The sequence below is a fragment of the Gymnogyps californianus genome, chromosome 18 (assembly GCF_018139145.2).
Source record: "Gymnogyps californianus isolate 813 chromosome 18, ASM1813914v2, whole genome shotgun sequence".
NCBI lineage: Eukaryota > Metazoa > Chordata > Aves > Accipitriformes > Cathartidae > Gymnogyps > Gymnogyps californianus.
In genome coordinates this window covers 10,206,633-10,225,894 of record NC_059488.1, presented here as the reverse complement: position 1 = coordinate 10,225,894, position 19,262 = coordinate 10,206,633, and the positions used below count along the sequence as shown (strand labels likewise).

Below are 19,262 nucleotides of genomic sequence, written 5' to 3'. Positions count from 1 at the left end.
AAAAAACATTTCAGAGTAGTTAGGCTTTTAAAGTGTCTTCCAATGTTCTTCACTGTTTGCTCCTTATTGTTTACATACCACCCATGTATAAACTCGCATTGTTTGGTATTTAGTAATAGGTATTTGGGCCATTATTTTTAATAATACTAAGAACCTTACATTTTAGAAGATTTTATTCTATATATTGTTGCTTCCCTTGTAGTTTATTATATCAGTTGAGAAGCCCAAGTTGGCCTTCTTGTAAGTTAATTTTATATTGATCAGAAATAGTTTTGTAAATGTTTTTCCCGAAAGGTTGACTACGGTATTTGTTTAAACTTTAGAAGTCTTGCACAACTTTAGTTTAACTTTACATAAACTTATTTGTTGAGGTCCTATGCTTAGATATCAGGCATGCAAAGGTTTTGTCACTAATGGTTTTTTTGCAAATGCTGTTTAAAGTAGTACATGTTGTAGATGTATTGTGCCCTAATATTTTCATATTGCAGTTTTATTTGTAATAAAAGTACTCAGAAAGTTGGCATAATCAGGAATACAAATGGCTAAAAGAAATTTGCAAGTGAAGAGTTATTTTAAAACAAAAAAATGGAAACTTCTGGTCTAAACATATCAGCACATTATGTCTGATATAATTCAAATGCTTTTTTTCCTTCAGACGCAAATTTAAAATCACTTTGATTTAAATAATTATTTTCTGAAGGACAAACTGAGTCTAATTTTTTGTTTGTTGGTTTGGGTTGGGTTTTTTTTTGCTACCTCTGAAAATTTTTTTTTATACTATCAGAGAGAAAGTTAGGACTGTCATAGGATTGCTCTGGACATATGCAAAAATTGAAATCCTAAATTAAAAAATTCCTAAGTTTAGCTGTTCTGGCTTCCTTGAGAGGGGGCACTAACGTTTTAGTAAAATGTGATCTGCAATTAATTATTAACTGTGAGTGAAATGTGTTGGTGGTATTTCTGTTCATCTACAGCAGAAGCCAAACGCAGTTTAATCCAGAATCATTAGCCTCTATGGTTTGCTCTTTGTTGTCATAGACGCTATGACTATTTTAATATATTTTTTTGTTTTGCTATTTTCTGGAACAGCTTTTAGCCAAGAGAAAACGTAAGTAAAGCAAATGTAGAATTTACTGGAAATGTTACTTGATTGTTGTCCGCTATTTTAGGTAAATAGATACAGAATTTAAGCAGAGCCAATAGAAAAGGCACTATCCAAATTGATGTGTTTTCACAAGCAAAATTCTTACTAGTGTATGTGAGTCTAATGCTAGAAAAAGGACTGATGCTTCTGGAATTACTGTATTTGCTGCCAAAGAAAGAGGTAGAGTCATCTCCTTACATGCCTCAAGATAAACATGCAAAAAAGTTAAGAAATAAAGCTGGTGCTCATTAGCTTTTCTATAGTGCCTGAAGACACATACTTTGCTACAGGTTTGATGAAAGCTCTTACTTAAATGTGTATTTTACAATTGTACTTAGCGGTGCTTTTTGATTCTTATATCTGTTAACAATGGTATATAGGAAGCCGCCAATCTAAGCGCTTTTGGCATTTCAGAAAAAGAAGATGCACATATATCAAATGTTTTGTTCAGTGGCACTTCGTACGTATTTTAGATACATTATGTGGTCAGGTACTAAAGCCTGGCTTGTGCTTTTGTGGAGTGATGCATACTTCAGTTTATAAAGCACTGAAGAAATTAGAGTAATCCTGCAAATATTTATTCACATTTGCCTTTACTGTAAGTTGCCTCATTCATTTCAGTAAGAACTTTACTGGTGGGAAAACTACACAGGTGTACTATTTGGAAGATTAGTGTTTCAGGGTTTAATTTGGCAAAAGGAATAATTATTTCCATGTAAATAGCCTGTTTTAGTAGACATGCTTTTGTGTGTCTGCAAAATCAAATCCATAAACATTACTCTACCTAAGCAGTTATTTGGTCATGTTATGTCACAGTTTTCATAAAAATTATTCTGACTGGGGCTCTACTGTTTTTAACTAGTGTCTTAGAATAACTTAGCCTGATTATTTTGTTTGCTTTAGTGGTGTGTATGTAAATGAATTACAAACGGAAGTAAGAAATTCGAAAGAAATACAGTTCCATTACCCTTTTATGGTTTTATATTCCGTATACAGATATGTCCTTACAGCACCAAAGATCTTCCGAGTTGGGGCATCTGAGAAAGTTGTAGTTCAAGCTTTTGATTATGAGGAGGAATTTCCAGTCAATATTGCCATAAAAAGCTTTCCAGATAAGCTTGCTGTTTATTCTTCTGGCCATATTTCTTTAACTCCAGCCAACAAATTCCAAGATGCTGTAACTTTAACAGTAAGGAATTCAGACTTTTCTTGCAGTGTTTTTATTGTCACATGTAGTTATAAGTGTTAAAAAAGATTATGGTAAGTTTTCAGTTGTTTTAAACTGGGAAGGGAAGCCTAGCATCCTGATTTCTCAGTTTGCCGCATGTAGTTTATTTCATTTTAGTTTGTCTGAAATTGAAATTACATTGGATAAAATTAGTGTAAAGGAATGACACCAAAGTTAAACATAGAATCAAACTATTTTAGAAACATTATCATAGTCACATAACTTTAAACAATAAAAAGGGGAGAACAGAGAAGTGTTGAATGTGGACAAGATATGTTAACTGAGTGTTCAGAGTAAACCAAAATGGTAACTAAACTGAGGTTCAAGACTTGGTCTTGTTTGTCAGTGACAAGCTCCAAAGGGGCCCAGCTTTCACTATAAAACTTTATTTAACTAATTTGCTTGAAGCAAAGAGTGCAGGAAGCTAAATAGATTTTTACTGAAAGCTGATGACCAAGAAGGTTTTACTTGGGGTGATGCCTCCTAGGAGGTACTTCTTGCCCAGTTTTCCTTTTTGGCCAAAATAGCTATTTCACCAAACTACCAACCACAACAGCAACTCTGGTGTGGCCAAGGTTCATCATGTGTGTAAATGGAAGTCTGATAATTTGTATTCCCATAACGTCATAACTGGGCTTTGCACTTTGCTATTTTAGTTCTGGACATAAACAAAATGCAAAATTTTAAAATGCCTGTTGTAGCTTAATACTCCAGACTGTCATCTATGATGTAAGCAAGAATAAGCCCTTGTGGGTGTTGATGTTTTTACTTAATGATAATTAGCAACAGTATAGTAATTGCTATTCAGATACTCTTCTCAACAAATAATACCGTAGGAAAAAATACTTGAAAACTATTTTGATATTCTTTAAAAATCTTTATTTCATCTCCCCCAGCTTCAACCAACAGATTTACCAAGAACAGAGAATTCAGTCACGTATGTGTATTTGGAAGCTGTTTCTCCACATTTTACAAGATTAAAAAAAATTCCTGTTTCCTATGAGAATGGGTTTCTTTTTATTCATACTGACAAACCAGTTTATACTCCTGATCAGTCAGGTAAATAATGCTTATTTCTCTTGGCAGTTATTTGATTTTTAAGTCTGTTGACTTTGCCAAGGAATTAGGATTTAACTGTCCTTTAACCTCTTGGTTATGTTGTATTGCCATCAGCTGCTATTTAATTTTTTGATCAGCAGAATAATGTTTTGAACTATTTGATCATAGTGTAGAAATCAATCACTCCTCCCAATATCCTCTCAGTCCCTGCTCTCTACACCCTAAATGACTAATCTGTGGCACAAAGAGTGAAAGATTTTCCTGGGAATATGTTAAAAATATTTGTGAAGAAATGATGACTGAATCATTGGTTTCATGTAGATTGAGCTCTTTTCCTACAAAAGTGATATGCTAGGATTGCGATGGTAAAAAATTATATTGCACTGTGATGATTCAATGTGAAAGAGTGGTGGTGCAGGATCTCTTGTTGCTAGCATGAATAAATAACTGTTTGGACACCATACTGACAAAAGGTCAAGAGTACTCTATAAATACTAAAAACTTTAAAAATTAGTAGGGATAAAAGGTTGGTTTTTTGAGGTGTTTGGTTGGTTGGTTTTAAAATCTCTATAATGGTATGACATTGAGATTTATTGTAATAATTCTTACAGTGAAAGTCAGGGTTTACTCTCTGAATGAAGAACTGCGGCCAGCTCGTCGAGAAACTGTCCTAACTTTTGTGGTAAGTTGTAATTGAATTTAATATTAATATTCTGTAAATCACAAAAACAATAAATGTAGTTAGATGGTAAATCAGTATTGCAATCAATATTTAATAAAACTGTTAGAAGTTTTTGCAGGTAGCCAGACATCTTTTAAAAGATCTAAAAATGACTTTGCACAGTTGGATAGAGGTTTTCGAGTCCCAGATCTGCAGTTGTTACAGAATGGAAAAAAAGAAAAATTATGAATTATCTTTAATATCTGATGAAAGGATTTTTGAGGGAATTTTAACAATGTATGGGTTTCATAATGTTGTTTATTTCATTTAAGATATAAAAATAATCAGCATCCACTATACTATAGCCTTTAACAATAGGCTTGTTATTACAGTAACTTTTTAGCAATTTTAAGCATTTTGTAGTAACAGTTTTTAATTGTTGGAACCACAGTAAAATGTTTTATCAGAATTTCAGTCTGAGTTGTTTCTAAAAATGTTTGTGTTTTCATGCTGTGAAATGGGCAAAACTCTTAGCAAAATATGTTACGGCCAGGCTCCCACTGAAATCACAGAATGAAGATTCTCCTTTTGATAAGAATGATCTGTAACTGCTGATTCTTTCCTGTTATAATTTAAAGGATCCTGAAGGAGTGAAAGTGGATGTTATAGAAGAAGAAGATTTTACTGGAATAGTTTCTTTTCCTGACTTCAAGATTCCTCCTAATCCTAAGTAGGTTTATTTAATGCTTTTTGAGAATTATTAACATAATACTGCATTTTCTTAAAGACTGTCAGAGTGTCTTTTGCTTGATACACTTGAGTGTGCATGACTTGAAACTTGGAGATTTCTAACATTTCACATAGCGTGTAACCATGGTATAAATAAGGAACTTATGACCAAGTATTGTCCTTTTCATTTGACTTCCAAACTAACATTTGTCTCCTAAAGCCAAGTGGGAAGCTTACTCTCTGCGTCTTCAAATAGATGGCATATGCTCACTAATAAGAGAAAGTGAGGAGGTGTAGTGAATGAAAACACTGGTGATAAAACTGAAATTAAAGAACAGTTAGTGGTAGGTTTGTCATGCTCAATTAAAAAGGAAAAGTAATAAAAACTAAAGCTTTCTACCGTAGAGAGAGAAACAGTGTCAAAGATGTATTGATTTCAAGGAGGGGAAACATTCATATTTCATACATATATTCATACAAATCACCAGCATTTTTCCAGTAAGAGCAGCATACAAAATAAATCTCTCTTCAGTTCTCCTTTTAGTCTTCAGAGGGTGCTGAAGATTCACTGAGTTGGTAGGAGGATGCTAGCAGGTGCTTTGAAAAAATGATTTTTGACTGATTTACTTTTCATTAGGAAATTAGCAATAATTTCAGTCTGAGTAAAAGTTAATTTTGTATCCTTCTTGAAACTGAGTATCTGTTAACAGTAGACTTGCATAATTTTTATCATGGTATTATGTGGCCAAAAGATTGTAGGAAATGATTTTCTATAAATTACTATGTAAATTCCAGTTGTGCCTCAGTGCTCTAGTCAGAGAGAGAAGGACCCTAATAGAAGTCTGCATGAGTCCTTTTGAGCATTTTCTTGGCTGATACATGTTACAAATACATTTTTCAGTGTAGATATGTGTACCCATTCTCTGTCTATGCAAGAAGTTAACTAACATGCTTAATCCTTTTTTATAGTATGTATGTGTCAAATTATTATGCGTTCCTTGATCCAACTTGAACTCTACACATTTCCGTGTAACAAACTTATTTGCTTTTTTGTGGTATTTTTGAATTCTTTGTTACTGTGCTCTATAACCTTATAAAGGGGATAAGTGTATTGAGTTTGCCTTTATTTAACCAAAGAATTTATAATTGGTCATACCCTCTGGCCTTGTTTCTATTATTAGGGAAAAAGACTGCATTTTTCACCTACATTGAGCAAATTTAGCTATGTTACAAAACTGGCAAAGACGCAATGGATGTAGTGTGTAAATTAAACCAAACAGGATCAAGTTTCTTTGAATGGTAAGATAGGAAGATATACACATTTAGATATGCTCTGCACGGAGAAGTTCTGTGGGTTTAAGTAAAGCAATATGGAATGAAGCAAATGCCTTTTGAATGCTTCTAGTGGCAAAGAAAAATCATCCAAATTATGGTAAATCTGGTAGGTGATACATACTAATGCTGCTCACTGCATTGAAACAGACTTGTAGCCACAAACAGACATTTGTCTAACCTCAGGGGTGGTAATTGGCAAGTGAAAGAAGCTAGGAAATAACGTCTTAATCACCCTGGTTACATTTGCAGTCTTCAAAATGTGTCTCTGCTTGTAACTATAAACAAAAAAATTCTGATGATAGTCGTAATATAAATAATGGCATATTCTTTTCCAATTTATTTCAATGCTTTAAAATAAGTTTCAAATAATTATTAAAATATCAAAGCAGAATCTTCTCAAAGTAGGCATTGAACATGTGCAAAAACTTGGTGCAGAATTTTTCTCTCTAAATAATTATTAACATGAAATGTTAAGTAGTAATACTAATTTTTGTCGTCAACATTAATTTTCATCTTAAAAAATGTTTGTTGACATTTCGTAGGTATGGAATTTGGAAGATTGAAGCCAAGTATAAGAAGAATTTCGTAACCTCAGCTGTTGCAAAATTTGAAGTTAAGGAATATGGTAAGGTGTGCCCATACTGTGAACCTTCATTTTTTATATGTTTTTTCAGTGAAATTTATAGAGGACAACTATACAACACAGAGGAAGAAAATGCAGAAATGCTTGAGGTAACATTGGCCTGCTTATACACAGCAAGGGGATGCAGTGTAATGCCAAGTGGCAATGTCAGTTCAAGCTAGTCAGTCATATTGGTATAAAACTGTATTGATACAACTTGCCTCTAAATAGAGTTATTCTTTAGTATGCTGGGTCATCTTGACATAGTTGCACTGATACAAAATGTGGAGCCAGGGCAACTGCAGATAACTTGGGGCTTTAGAACTTGTGCTTCACTGTGGACAAGCTGACAGCTGTGTTTTGGGGCTGTAATATTGTAATTCAGTGACTTGAAACCAACACAATTCTTTTATGGCTATACAGAGGCATCTTTCTGAGTACCTGTGGCTTAATGTATAAAAACATGTCTAAGTGGCTTTCTTTTCTACTCAATTTTCAGCAATGCCAAGCTTTTCCATCATCATAGAGCCAGAAAGTAACTTTATTAGTTCTGATAAATTTGAGAACTTCAGGATTGTTGTGAAAGCTAGGTAAGGAAAATTGGCTTTGATTTCTAAATATGTGTGTATCTCTTCTTTTACCTGAAGAATGATTTTCCCCTGTCCAGAGGTTTCCTCTTTTACTTCCTCAAGAAGTAAATCCTTTCTGCTCTGTAAGAGAACTAAGTGACCCTTTTAAAAATTCTTACAAAGTGATTATTTTTCAACAGAAGTGTTTAAAGCTACACAGACATTTGTTTTCTCTCTCTTGCCTAGGAAATTGCTCTTCTTCAAAAACAAATACTTTGTTGCAGCCATTAAAGTAATCTTAAAAGCATTTATATTGTTGTTTTGTTCTCAGCTATTTTTATAATAAAAGGCTTGCAAGTGCTGATGTTTTTCTTCGTTTTGGAATAATTGAAGAAACTGAAAAAAGAATGATGCCTCGTGCAATGCATATAACTAGGGTAAGAAGAAGCAAGCCTAGTTTTTGTAGATTTCATATGCTTAGTTCAGGACTGATCCAATTTCACTGAAGTTTTCCCATAAATTTGATGAGAATGGGTCCCAACTCCTAGTTTGCGTCGACAGCTATTCAGTGTCAACTTTTCCTATGTAATACTGTCATCGGAGTCACAGAAATCCACTTTAAAATGAAACTCAGGCAGCATCTGAGACAATGTAATTTCAATCTGGTTCAATTACTCACTTGAGCAAACTGTGTGGTTGAAATTTCTATGGAATAACTTTTATGCTATCTATTACAGAATAAACGAAAGAAATCAAGTATAGGATCGATGTAGTAATATGAAATCTTGATAGGAGACAAACAGGTGAAAATTATATTCATGTAATATGGGGAGTCTGTTCTCCACCAATTATCGCTCCCTCATTTTGTCTGGCCTTTTTGATTTAGTCATTGAAGAATGATAAAAGGCATTATCTTTTCTCATTTAGTGAAGATATCTCTGTGTTATTCCTACTTCTTGTTGGGCCTGCATGCAGACTTTGCAGTATGTGCCATTGGTTGATTAATTATCAATAATTTTAGGGAATAAAGAATTCTTCTTCATCAAAACATCTCCACCTTTGATTTCCTCTGAAAATAGACGATGAACAGAAACATGTTGAAGTTAGAATTGGCGTATAGTGTATCTATATATTATTTCTAAATTATCGACTATAAAGTAATGATTTATATTTTATTTCCAGCTTGAAAATGGAGTTGCTCAGATCAATTTTAACAGTAAGAAAGCAGTGAGTTTCATAGGGTTTCAAAGTCTAGAAGAATTGGATGGGTCTTATTTGTATATTGTGGCATCAGTGTTGGAGTCTACAGGTAAGTTGCTTTTTAATTGATTTTTTTTTTTTAACATAACTGCAAATGTAAACAGAACTAGAAAACAAAATTATATGGATAACTTTCCTAGTATCAGACTTCCTTTAGTATTCAGAAGTCCTTCTTCCAAAAACTTATACGGAAGAACAGCCATCTGTCACTGTAAAAATGTTTCAGGATTAAACTTTTTTTCTTTTTTGCTGTTTGTTTTCACAGCAGTGCTAGGAGTTTACTCTTTAGGCAAGGACTTCACTATAACAGACAGGTTGTGCTGCCCTTTGAAGGCAGGTGGAGAAAACACAGGCTCTAGGATGTGATTATTAAAAGGGGTGTAATATTTTGTTAGGTGGCCTCAGTGGTGAAGCAGAATTTGCTGGAGTCAGATTTGCTGTATCTCCTTACAAATTGAGTTTGATTGCTACTCCTCTCTTTGTGAAGCCTGGACTTCCGTTCTTCATTAAGGTTAGTTAACGTAAGCAGTATTGTTGCACATTACAACATAAAACCCATAATGCAGAAGCCTTATTCTTTTTTGTATATATTACTGTAGGTCTTAACACGCTTTTAATTTCCATTGATCTTTTACATTTTTTTAACTTGCTATTGTAGAAGCAGCTTAGCAGCTTGAAAGTTTTCTCCTTGAAAAATGTCGCCATTCATATGAGAAATGTTATCTACTCTGATGAACAGGTGCAGGTGAAAGATACAATAGATGACTTTGTTGGAAACGTCCCTATAATCGTCACTGCAAAATCATTTAGTGAGCAAAGGGATGAGACTGAATTGATATCAGAGGGTTCAGAATCTGGGAGAAGAAAAACAAGCATGAATGATGGAACTGCTTTGTTTGTTGTTAATGTCCCATCTGATAGCAAAGTATTGGAGTTTCAAGTGAGTTAAATTGTTCCATTGATTTATTTCTTCAAGGGTTTAATTCTGTACTTTTGCAAATGTACAACACTAATGGGAAGATTTTACACTCAAAAGTTAAGAGTTTATAAACCTAGAGACTCTTACGAATAATCAGTTATGAAATGCAGGCGCTATAATGAAACATTACTTCTCTATTAAAGTCTTTATTAAATTGTTCTGAAACAAAATATCCTAATTTGTCACATTTATTTCATAATAATAATTAAACAAAAAATCTAAATGAATTGTGTGAAAGCAAATCTCTGAGAGTGCTTCCCTCACTATGTAGGGAGGCATATCATTAACCTTTTCTGCTCTAGTTATTTATGTATGTGCTTCTACACCACCATTTTCTATTTGACTTGATATTTATAGATCTTTTTATTAAAGAAAACATGAAGGTCTTGAGTTGGCTTTTATTTTATTAATCCCTCTGAATAATATGTTGCAGAATGCTTTTAATATTGTAATTATTTGTTTTCTTAAGTATAATTCTGTACTTAAACTATTCAGAAGCCAGTGCACGTTTTTTGTTTCCTCCTTTACTAAAAAAATGTCAGACATTCTATTATTTTTTCAGGTAAAAACTGCAGATCCACATCTTTCAGATGAAAACCAAGCAAGTAAAACCTATGAAGCAAAAGCTTATTCATCATTAAGTCAGAGTTATCTATATATTGACTGGGCTTCAAATCACAAAATACTACAAGTAGGGGATTCAATAAACATTAATGTATATCCACATAGTCGGTATATTTATAAAATACATCACTACAGCTATTTGGTAAGTAACAGATGTTTCCACATAAAATATTGAATTGTGATTTAATATATGGTGGTAGATGAAAAACCTCAACAATCAAGAACTATCCTCAGCATAGAATACATGCAGCTCAGACAACTGCTCTTTCAATATACAATCTGTCAGTCTTATAGTAAAAAATTGTTAACAGTCTCACGTTTAAATTACATATTAAGTCTCCATTGTTTTGAATTCTCATCTGACATAGACTGGGATTAAGAAGAAGTAGTGCTAGTCTCAAGAGCCATTTCAGGAGTTGAAATATAGAGGAAGAGAAAGATGCGCAGAGACAGCACTTCTTTTTAGGGGATGAGGAAAGAGCTACTTTCACTTGAACTAGACCCACTGGTCCCAAATGCATTTTTGTGTGTGTTGGATTATATCTAAAAGCAAGTAATTATTACATGTAAGAAACATATTAAATATAAAATTTGACTTTTTTATTCTCCATCATTTTGCTGTTATAGATCATGTCAAAAGGGAAGATACTAAGCTTTGGAACTCAGAAGAGAATTAAGGATTTGGAATATGAACATCTAACTTTTCAGATAACACAAGAAATGGTTCCTTCAGCACGTCTTATTGTTTACTATATAGTCATGGGAGAAGAAACTGCTGAGTTAGTAGCTGATTCAGTTTGGCTGAATGTGGAACAGAAATGTGGGAATAGTCTTGATGTGAGTAGCAAAATAGGCACTAAAATTTGTGGGTGTGCGTTCATTTTATGGTCAGATTTTAACTTGGACTTACACAAGTTCTTTAACACTTCCTCAGCGTATTAAAGTGTCTGCCTTCAGATGGGTTGATTTTGAAACAATGTGCTCTTAAAACTACCAGTATTTCTTTTCAATTTACAGATTAAGCTGCAATCAAGCAAAGAGATACTGAATCCAGCAGAAGTTGTATCGCTTAACATGAAAACACAGTTCAATTCCTTTGTTGCTTTGTCATCTATTGACAAGGCAGTATATGGAGTCACAGGAAGAGGAAAGAGAGCAATGGAAAAAGTTAAGTAGTAGCCATAAAAGAAAAACAAGTTGCTATTTGTTTCATGTTCATATTCAGATAGCTATTATGTCATGCGTTCAGTAAGCCTGAAAATAGGCAGAAGAGCAATTCAATCCAGAATAAAAGTTGCTGGTTTAAATCTGACAGTTCAAAATTATAAAAAGAATTCATTTATAATATTTTGATTTCCAGTAAAAGTAAATTGTGTTTGTAAAGGCAGGTCTGACCTGTCTCATCAGAACCCTTCAGACTTGGCCAAAAATAGGTTGCAGTGTTAGAGAGCTCCTTGCTCAGAGGCATGGAGACTACGTTCTCCTTCTTAGTTCTTCCTATAATCTTTTCAGGTTATATTTTTAAGGCATACTGTTAGAATGGTATGGAAAATGCTATTATGTTCAGTGGGTTATAGAGGTTTTCAGTCCTTGTAGAATTTTAGATACGTGTGTATGTAAGTAAAACCTACACATCATCTGAAAGAATTCCAATGCTATGATAAAACATGGCAATTTTTTAATACTTCAGAACAGTCAGATACAAAATACGTAGGAGAAGAATAAGAGAATACTTTTGCACCAACCTTGAATCGTTTGAATCTGTTTTATGGTACTATTGAATTGGTTTTAAACAAGCTAGTGTATCAGAACTGTTATAAACACGTTAGTGAAGCTTTCCACCTTGATTCATCTTCATGACTCTCTAACTCTCACGTGGGCTACAAGAAAGTGGCTGTGTTGGTGCTGGTGCTTGAATTGGCTCAAACATTGCTAAATGGTATTCTTCAGTGTGTTGTGAGGACATCTTCCAGACTAAAGTGGCCTGTCTGCAAGTCTAATTCTCTCATTCATCATATGATAGATTCCACATTTTAGTTAGCTGCTGATGTTTTTTTTCCTCAGGTAATGTTACATTTGGAAAAGAGTGACCTTGGGTGTGGTGCTGGAGGAGGACGGAACAATGTTGATGTATTCCGAATGGCTGGGCTTACATTTTTAACTAATGCAAATGCTGATGATTCAAATGAAGCAGGTATATTCCTTTGTTTTAAGCATGAAATTGTGGATTTTCTTTTCTGAAATATTCTATTGTGAGACTCAGTTATTATGTTGGAACTTAATTAAATTAATAGGGAATGCATATACTGATGATTTTTGAGGGAGGAAAACATTATGACTGGTGGGTCAGTTACTGTAATTGAAATTAAACTAGTTTTATGTAATTAAAATAGTAAACAGAAAAAAGTCTCCCAAAATTGGAACGTGATTTTTATGGAATTATTTTTAAGTGGACTATGCTATTACAAAAAAGGTCATGTCTTTTGTACTTATTTATTTTTTGAACAGGTGAAACTTGCAATGAAGTTTTAAGAACCAAACGGTCTGACTTCAAGGAGCGGATACTCCAAGAAGGTATTAAAAAAATCTTGTAAAGTATATAGTTATGGAAAAAAAAAATCACATCCATTAGAAATCAAGAATCTGAGTGTTTGCTTACTACTTTTAATTATTATTAACTTAATGTAGTGGAGAGAGAGACTGACAAATATGGAAGATTACTTTAAAGAGGACCCCACTTACAAAGCATCTTAGCCATATGCTGAATATGAAGTCGGCAAGATTTAAGTACATGTTGAAAATACAGCATATGTTTAAGATCTTTTCTTTTTCTGAAGAGACGTAGCCCAAAAACTCACAGTACTACCATATGGCAGTCTTTCCCAGTGACCACCTGTCAGGGACCAAGCCCTACAGAAGAACCTTTGACTGTTAAATCTTGAAATGTAATACAACTCCTCTTATCTAATTTATATTTTAAATTCAGAATAGTAGTGATTAAGTGTGTGTCACTAGCTTTTGAAAAATGACGAGTTTATGTTCATCCTCAAATCCTACCTTCACTGAAATTCTGCAAATTTTAAAAGTACGTTCAGTATAACGAGTTAAGATGCATTTGGAAATAAAAACTTCATCTCAAGGAAGGGAATTATTTCATTATTATTTCAGCATCCAAATACGTACATCCAGAAATTCGAAAATGCTGCATGGCTGGAGTAAAAGCATATCCAGTCACTGAGACTTGCAGTGATAGAGCTCAGCGAATTCGGAGTAATGAAAAGTGCATTTCTGCATTCAGAAATTGCTGTGAATTTGCAAACAGACTGCGGGAGGAAGAGCCTAATAAGCTTCTAATATTGGCAAGAATGCGTAAGTACGAGAGCTTTAACTCTCCTGTGGACATGTGGTGAAACACTTCCAGCAGAATATGGGTAAATATAGAGGTGATATCTTTGTTAATCTATTAACGCCTCCCTGTTACCTGTCAGGGTTATTCCAGAAAGAATTTTACCAGTTTCCCAAGACCTTGGTTGTATACCCCTAAAGAGGGGTAGGAGAGCAGTTCTTCATTCTGTTAAGAGCTATGTGCTATTCACCCATATTTAGAACAAGCAGAGTTGCAATAGGAGAGCATCATTAGAGCACTAAACTTGAGTGCTAAATTTGAATCCTTTGCCCAGGCCCAAAACAGCCAATGGGTAACATCTCAGGAAAGATCAGTGGAAGTGTGAAATTTCTTGTCTCCCATTCTTTCCCTATAATTGCTTGTTAACAAGTTAATCTGTCTGGATATTGGACAGGTATTCACATGTGTAAATAGATGAGGTGGGATTAATACAGACTTTTGATTGAGGGTGTTCAGATACCTTTTTTTCTTGTATCAGTACTAACCTGAGGCAAGTAAGGAGAATACAGTATCGCAAAAGAAAAAGATAATGGTTTTGAAGCCTTTGGTGGAAGGCCGTTGGCAGGTGGTTTGGTTCGGTTTTTTTACTTGCTTTATTTATGTTCTTCAGATTTTGAGGCTGTCTTGGAACTGGATGAGGCAGAAGTTCGTAGCTACTTCCCTGAAAGCTGGTTATGGGAAGTTCATCAAGTTTCTCCAAGGTACTACTTTTCTCAAATCAGTTACCAACATTTGACTTAGCATTTACTTTCTGTAAAACTGATGAAAATTGAGGTAAGCTGGGTAGCCTTAGTTGTACCCGAGATGCGTGCTAAAATGCAGTCTTATGCAAACAAACTATTCCTGCCGTGTTTTCCTCCATGCAGGATGTGCTGTCTGGTGCCCAGATTGTTGAGTCACTTTTCACTTTCGACCTTGCTAAACATCAGCTTCTGTAAAGTCTGCTAAAACCAAGTGTATTCAAACAAAAATCCAGAAGTCCTGTTTTCTAAACATGCTCTCGTATCTTGTCGTATCTAAGTCTCTCTTAGATGCAGGAGTTGCTCTGGGCATGGACTGTCTTTGTGTTGGATTAGCTGTTGGTGTTGGCAGATGGCTATTGATAATGTATAAATGTACTAACACTTCTAAACACAGATCAAAGACACTGTCTGTCACCTTGCCTGATTCACTGACTACCTGGGAAGTACAAGGTGTTGGCATTTCTGATAAAGGTAGGTACTGCAACCTAATTAGATTGTAGCCAAAGAATTAGGGAGCTTTTCCGTTTGGATTTTGCAGAACCTCTCATTGCAGTTGGCACGTGTTCTAAAATGTTAATGTTCTGATTGATAAACAGGAAGAGAGAGCATCAAAATACCTGTTTTAGGGAAAGGAAATTACTTCATTTCTTGTTATGAATGTAAGTGGCTGGGAAAACAAAGCCTACTTGTGTCTGACAGTGGCTTATAATAAATGACTAAGAAGAATATAAGAACGAGTAGTGAGTGACTCTTCCCTGGCACAACTTTACAGTGTCCTGCTCTCAATAGCTCAGGGACATGAGGAGAGGAAGAAACAAATTTTCCGATAGATATGGTAGTCCAAACAGAAAATATGTTTCTCACTTTGGGAAGAAGGAGAAGAAGCCCAAAGGACTGGTATGTCAGCAAGTATGTGTGAAGAGTGGGAGACAGCAACTGGGAACAGGAAGCAAGAGCCTGGTCACTTTTAAAAAAGCTTGGACAATTTCAAAGTACATATTGAAAAATGATAAGTCATCAGTAAAGGTGGCAAGTATGTGAAGACTTTTTGAAACTTTATCAGAAGGCTGGATAAGATAGTCTACTTTTATGTTTTTAATTTTGTTAGGTATATGTGTTGCTGCACCACTGGAAGTGCAAGTTGTAAAAGATATCTTCCTGAGCGTTTATATTCCTTATTCTGTGGTGCGAGGAGAACAAATTGAGTTAAAAGGATCAGTTTATAACCACAGAGCTTCTGCAATTAAGGTAATTTGTGGTCTTAATGAGTTCTACGGAAAGATTAACATAATAAACTAAAAAAGCGTTTCCCCTGCAAGTTCCCAGTATAAATAGATCCTTGGATCAGATTTCTCCAGTCCTTCAGCTAGTGTTACGTGCTCTACATAACTATGTAACAATGAAATCCAATCATTCATTGTTTCATTTCCAGCCATTCCACTGATTACAATGTTGTCATGCTCTTGCCTAGCAACTTTGCCTCATGAAAGTTAAAACACAATTTTTCTATTCCAATTGTTTGGACACAGTGTCAAAAAGTGATGGGATTTTTTGAATTACCTGCTCCAGAGCTCACAGATTACATTGTCTAGGGATTTAATACAAAAGGACTATTTTTAAGGATATACATGAAACAGAAGTGCAAAATTATTATTGAAAAAATTCGAGTAAAGTATGCAAAGGTATGTGTAGGAAGCAGGTATGTGTATGAAGCCTAGTGTAGTGTTGCTAATGAACATTTGTTAGTGTGTCTCTAGTGCAAGCAATAGTAATTCCAAAGGTAGTAACACTGGCTCATTGTAAACAGAAAAGTAGTATTACAGTAAGACAATGCTCATTGTAGTATTTCAGCGGCTTTAATATTTCTCTGGTGTTGTACCTGTCATGGAGGTGAAACATTTAAAATCTTTCAACATTTCAGTTCTGTGTTACAGTAGCAGCTGGAAAAGGGATCTGTTCTTTTGGAGATTCTGCAACTACTCGATCGAGGATACAGAATTGTAATATTAAGAATCTAGATGGTGGTTCTTCGTCACCAGTTACATTCAGAATACTTCCTTTGGAATTAGGGCTTCACACTATCAACTTTACATTGCTGACAGCTGGGCACAGTGAAACTGTAGTTAAAACTTTACGTGTAATGGTAAGAAAAAAAATCAATGTTTGTAGTGTTTTTGAGTTTCATATTGACTCAGTCACAAGAAATAAAAATATATTAAATCAGTATATAAATATTGCTTTATTTTAATATTGTCAGAATCCAAAATATTACATGGTATCATTGAATTCACTGAGGCGTATGCGTTGGAAAAATGTATGACTGAGTATTTGAGTACGCACATTTTTAAATCTTGATTATAAGAATTGTCAGAAAGATTATATATATGAATATATAGATTATAACTTAGTAAGCAAGGAGAATACTGTATTCTAAGTTATTTGGTTTGGATTTTCAACTGCTTAAGCATGCTTCACTGAAAGACAGTTTCTTGTAATTTTATACTTTCTGAAGCTTTTATTTAAATATTTTGTTAAATTTTCTCAAGAATTTTGGGAGATAGAACACTAGCTTAAATGTACGTGGAATAGATGTAGAACAGTTAAGTAAAACTCAACTACAGAGAAGGACATAGAAGGCAAAAATACTGTGGTTTTAAACTGTTGTTTCAGCTAATACATTTGATTAAGTAAAAGTGTTTTCACGTTCTGCTGCTATCCTCTTAATGATTTCAGCCAGAAGGTGTTAAGAAAGAACTTCATGCAGGTTTCACTTTGGATCCACAGGGTGTTTATGGTAAGAGAATTGATCATATATGTCTTTACTTTGTTTATTTTTTCATATTCTTGATTGATGATGATCAAGTTTTCTGTAATCTGAAAAAATTGGCATTTCTTCTTCCTGAAATATTCTTCATATGTCCCTTCCAAGGATTTCCTGTCCTTTCATTGACTAACAAATCCATCTCAAAATAGCTAGTCTTTAAAAAAAATTTGGATTAATTTCTTAAAGGAACCTTTATATGTATGTTTTACTATGATATAATACTAAGCTTTTCTCAATGTGCTTGAAAACCAGTTAGCAGGTGCTTTATTAATGAAAATAGAATATGTTCTCATTTCACCAGAGACGAATCTGAAACCACAAAGTTTAGGTCCAGATCAGATTTTTTTTCTTAACAAAAAAGGCAAAAGAAAAATTAAAATGTTTACATCTGTTCTTTTTCAAAGGTTGATATTGTTTGCGTGTGCATTTGGGCATATTTCTAGTTTTCAAGTTATCATAGGTATTTTTGTTGCTGACTTCTCAGATAGTTGTAACCTTTAAATCTGGCTATTACATCTGAATCATCTATTGATTTAGATTATGGAGTATAATATATATACATTTTCAATTACAGGTTCACTCAAGAGACGACAAGAATTTCGATACAAAATCCCACTAAATCTGGTCCCTAAAACAAAAATTGATAGAAGTGTCAGTGTAAAAGGTAAATTGAATTGAAACTTTTAGTCTACTGCGTATGTACTTTCTGTATATATGTTCTTTTTCTCCTATTTTGTATTCCTTTGTTTAAATTTGTCTGAATTTATTCCTAGGTTCTCCTTCTTTTGAGAAAAGGCTTTGCAAATCACCTTTTTCTGTAGAATTCTAAGTATTTCATATAGAATGATCGCGTATAAGTATCAGTCAGCTTCTGCCCTTGGATTCACTTTCATGATCTTTCGTTTAAATAAATTTTGTTTGTTTTTTTCTTTCTACAGGACATCTTATGGGTGAAGTGATTGCCACAGTCCTCAGTCCTAGTGGTCTTAGTATTCTTACTGATCTGCCAAAGGGTGGTGCAGAGGCAGAGTTTATGAGTATTGCCCCAGTATTTTATGTGTTTCGCTACTTGGAAGAGTCAAATAACTGGCGTTTACTGGGTCCTGAAACCTTAACTTCAAGAACTCAAATGAGGAGGAAGATGAAAGAAGGTAGAAAAATATAGCTTCTTCTCTTGCTTCAGAGTTGTAGAGGTGCATAAACTTTCCTGAATGAGAAAGATAAAATATCTGAGTGAGCAAATACAATTTTAATGTAAATCTTTTTTCATAACTTATTTTCTGCCTAAAAATTCCCTTAGGAATTGTGAGCATCTTGTCATTCAGAAATTCTGACTTCTCATACAGCATGTGGAAGAATGGGCAAGCTAGCACGTGGTGAGTTAAAAAGGTCTTTTGATTAGAATGGATGGAAAAGGCTTGTTTCACTCCTCTGCTTTCGTATTATAACTAATTTTTAAAGGGTGATACTTTCTAGTAAGCATGAGAGGTGAGCTTGGTGGTAGAGTGCTTACAACTTTGAATAGTATCTTTTGATTCCTTGCTTTCACTTGCTAAATCTTTTGTTTATGTCCATAGTTCACACCATTACAACCAAGTTGGGCCAATGGTTAGGAGCAGACATACCTGAGATAATTTGTAGGATTTTGCTCAGTTCTGAAATCTCTTCTTTGGGCTTGGAATTTTACAAAAGGACTGTGTAGACCTTGGTTCCCCGCAGAAGTCGTAAGCTCAGGCAAAGTTTGCACCCCAAGTTTGAAGAAGGAAAGCTAAGTACAGGGACATGAGCAAGGGCAAAATAGACATACCTCTTGTTCACACAAATATGATATTTAAAGGCTATCAAACAGGAGGGGTAGTACTGTTTATGGAAAACAGAATCTGCAGTTGAAAATTAGGCAAAATACGTAGTCACTGCCTTGCCTTTCAGAATGGCAAATGCAGTTGGCTTATAGAAGGAAGGAATAAGATGCTTCAAAGGCATCTTCCTTAAGTTCTGTGCATACGAAGAAGTGATCTTTTGGGGATGTAATTAGTTTGTATCCTGAAACGTGGAAATTGGTCCTAGTTTAAAATTCCT

At 34.3% G+C, this 19,262-nt stretch overlaps 1 protein-coding gene across 2 annotated transcripts in view; it reads left to right on the top strand.

Moving 5' to 3' along the window:
- Positions 1-1,043: 1,043 nt before the first annotated feature.
- C5 (complement C5) overlaps positions 1,044-19,262 on the top strand; it is a 28,120-nt gene continuing 9,901 nt past the window's right edge. For both annotated transcript variants that reach the window (XM_050907851.1, XM_050907852.1), the window contains exons 1-25: positions 1,044-1,108; positions 2,141-2,333; positions 3,269-3,431; positions 4,043-4,113; positions 4,731-4,822; positions 6,699-6,781; positions 7,278-7,368; positions 7,679-7,784; positions 8,530-8,656; positions 9,003-9,118; positions 9,347-9,547; positions 10,149-10,352; positions 10,838-11,047; positions 11,228-11,377; positions 12,275-12,404; positions 12,719-12,784; positions 13,379-13,579; positions 14,227-14,317; positions 14,754-14,830; positions 15,468-15,607; positions 16,281-16,502; positions 17,093-17,153; positions 17,758-17,847; positions 18,122-18,334; positions 18,484-18,559. In XM_050907851.1, the coding sequence (XP_050763808.1) occupies positions 1,044-1,108; positions 2,141-2,333; positions 3,269-3,431; positions 4,043-4,113; positions 4,731-4,822; positions 6,699-6,781; positions 7,278-7,368; positions 7,679-7,784; positions 8,530-8,656; positions 9,003-9,118; positions 9,347-9,547; positions 10,149-10,352; positions 10,838-11,047; positions 11,228-11,377; positions 12,275-12,404; positions 12,719-12,784; positions 13,379-13,579; positions 14,227-14,317; positions 14,754-14,830; positions 15,468-15,607; positions 16,281-16,502; positions 17,093-17,153; positions 17,758-17,847; positions 18,122-18,334; positions 18,484-18,559 (3,239 nt within the window). The remainder of the gene's footprint in view (positions 1,109-2,140; positions 2,334-3,268; positions 3,432-4,042; positions 4,114-4,730; positions 4,823-6,698; positions 6,782-7,277; positions 7,369-7,678; positions 7,785-8,529; positions 8,657-9,002; positions 9,119-9,346; positions 9,548-10,148; positions 10,353-10,837; positions 11,048-11,227; positions 11,378-12,274; positions 12,405-12,718; positions 12,785-13,378; positions 13,580-14,226; positions 14,318-14,753; positions 14,831-15,467; positions 15,608-16,280; positions 16,503-17,092; positions 17,154-17,757; positions 17,848-18,121; positions 18,335-18,483; positions 18,560-19,262) is intronic.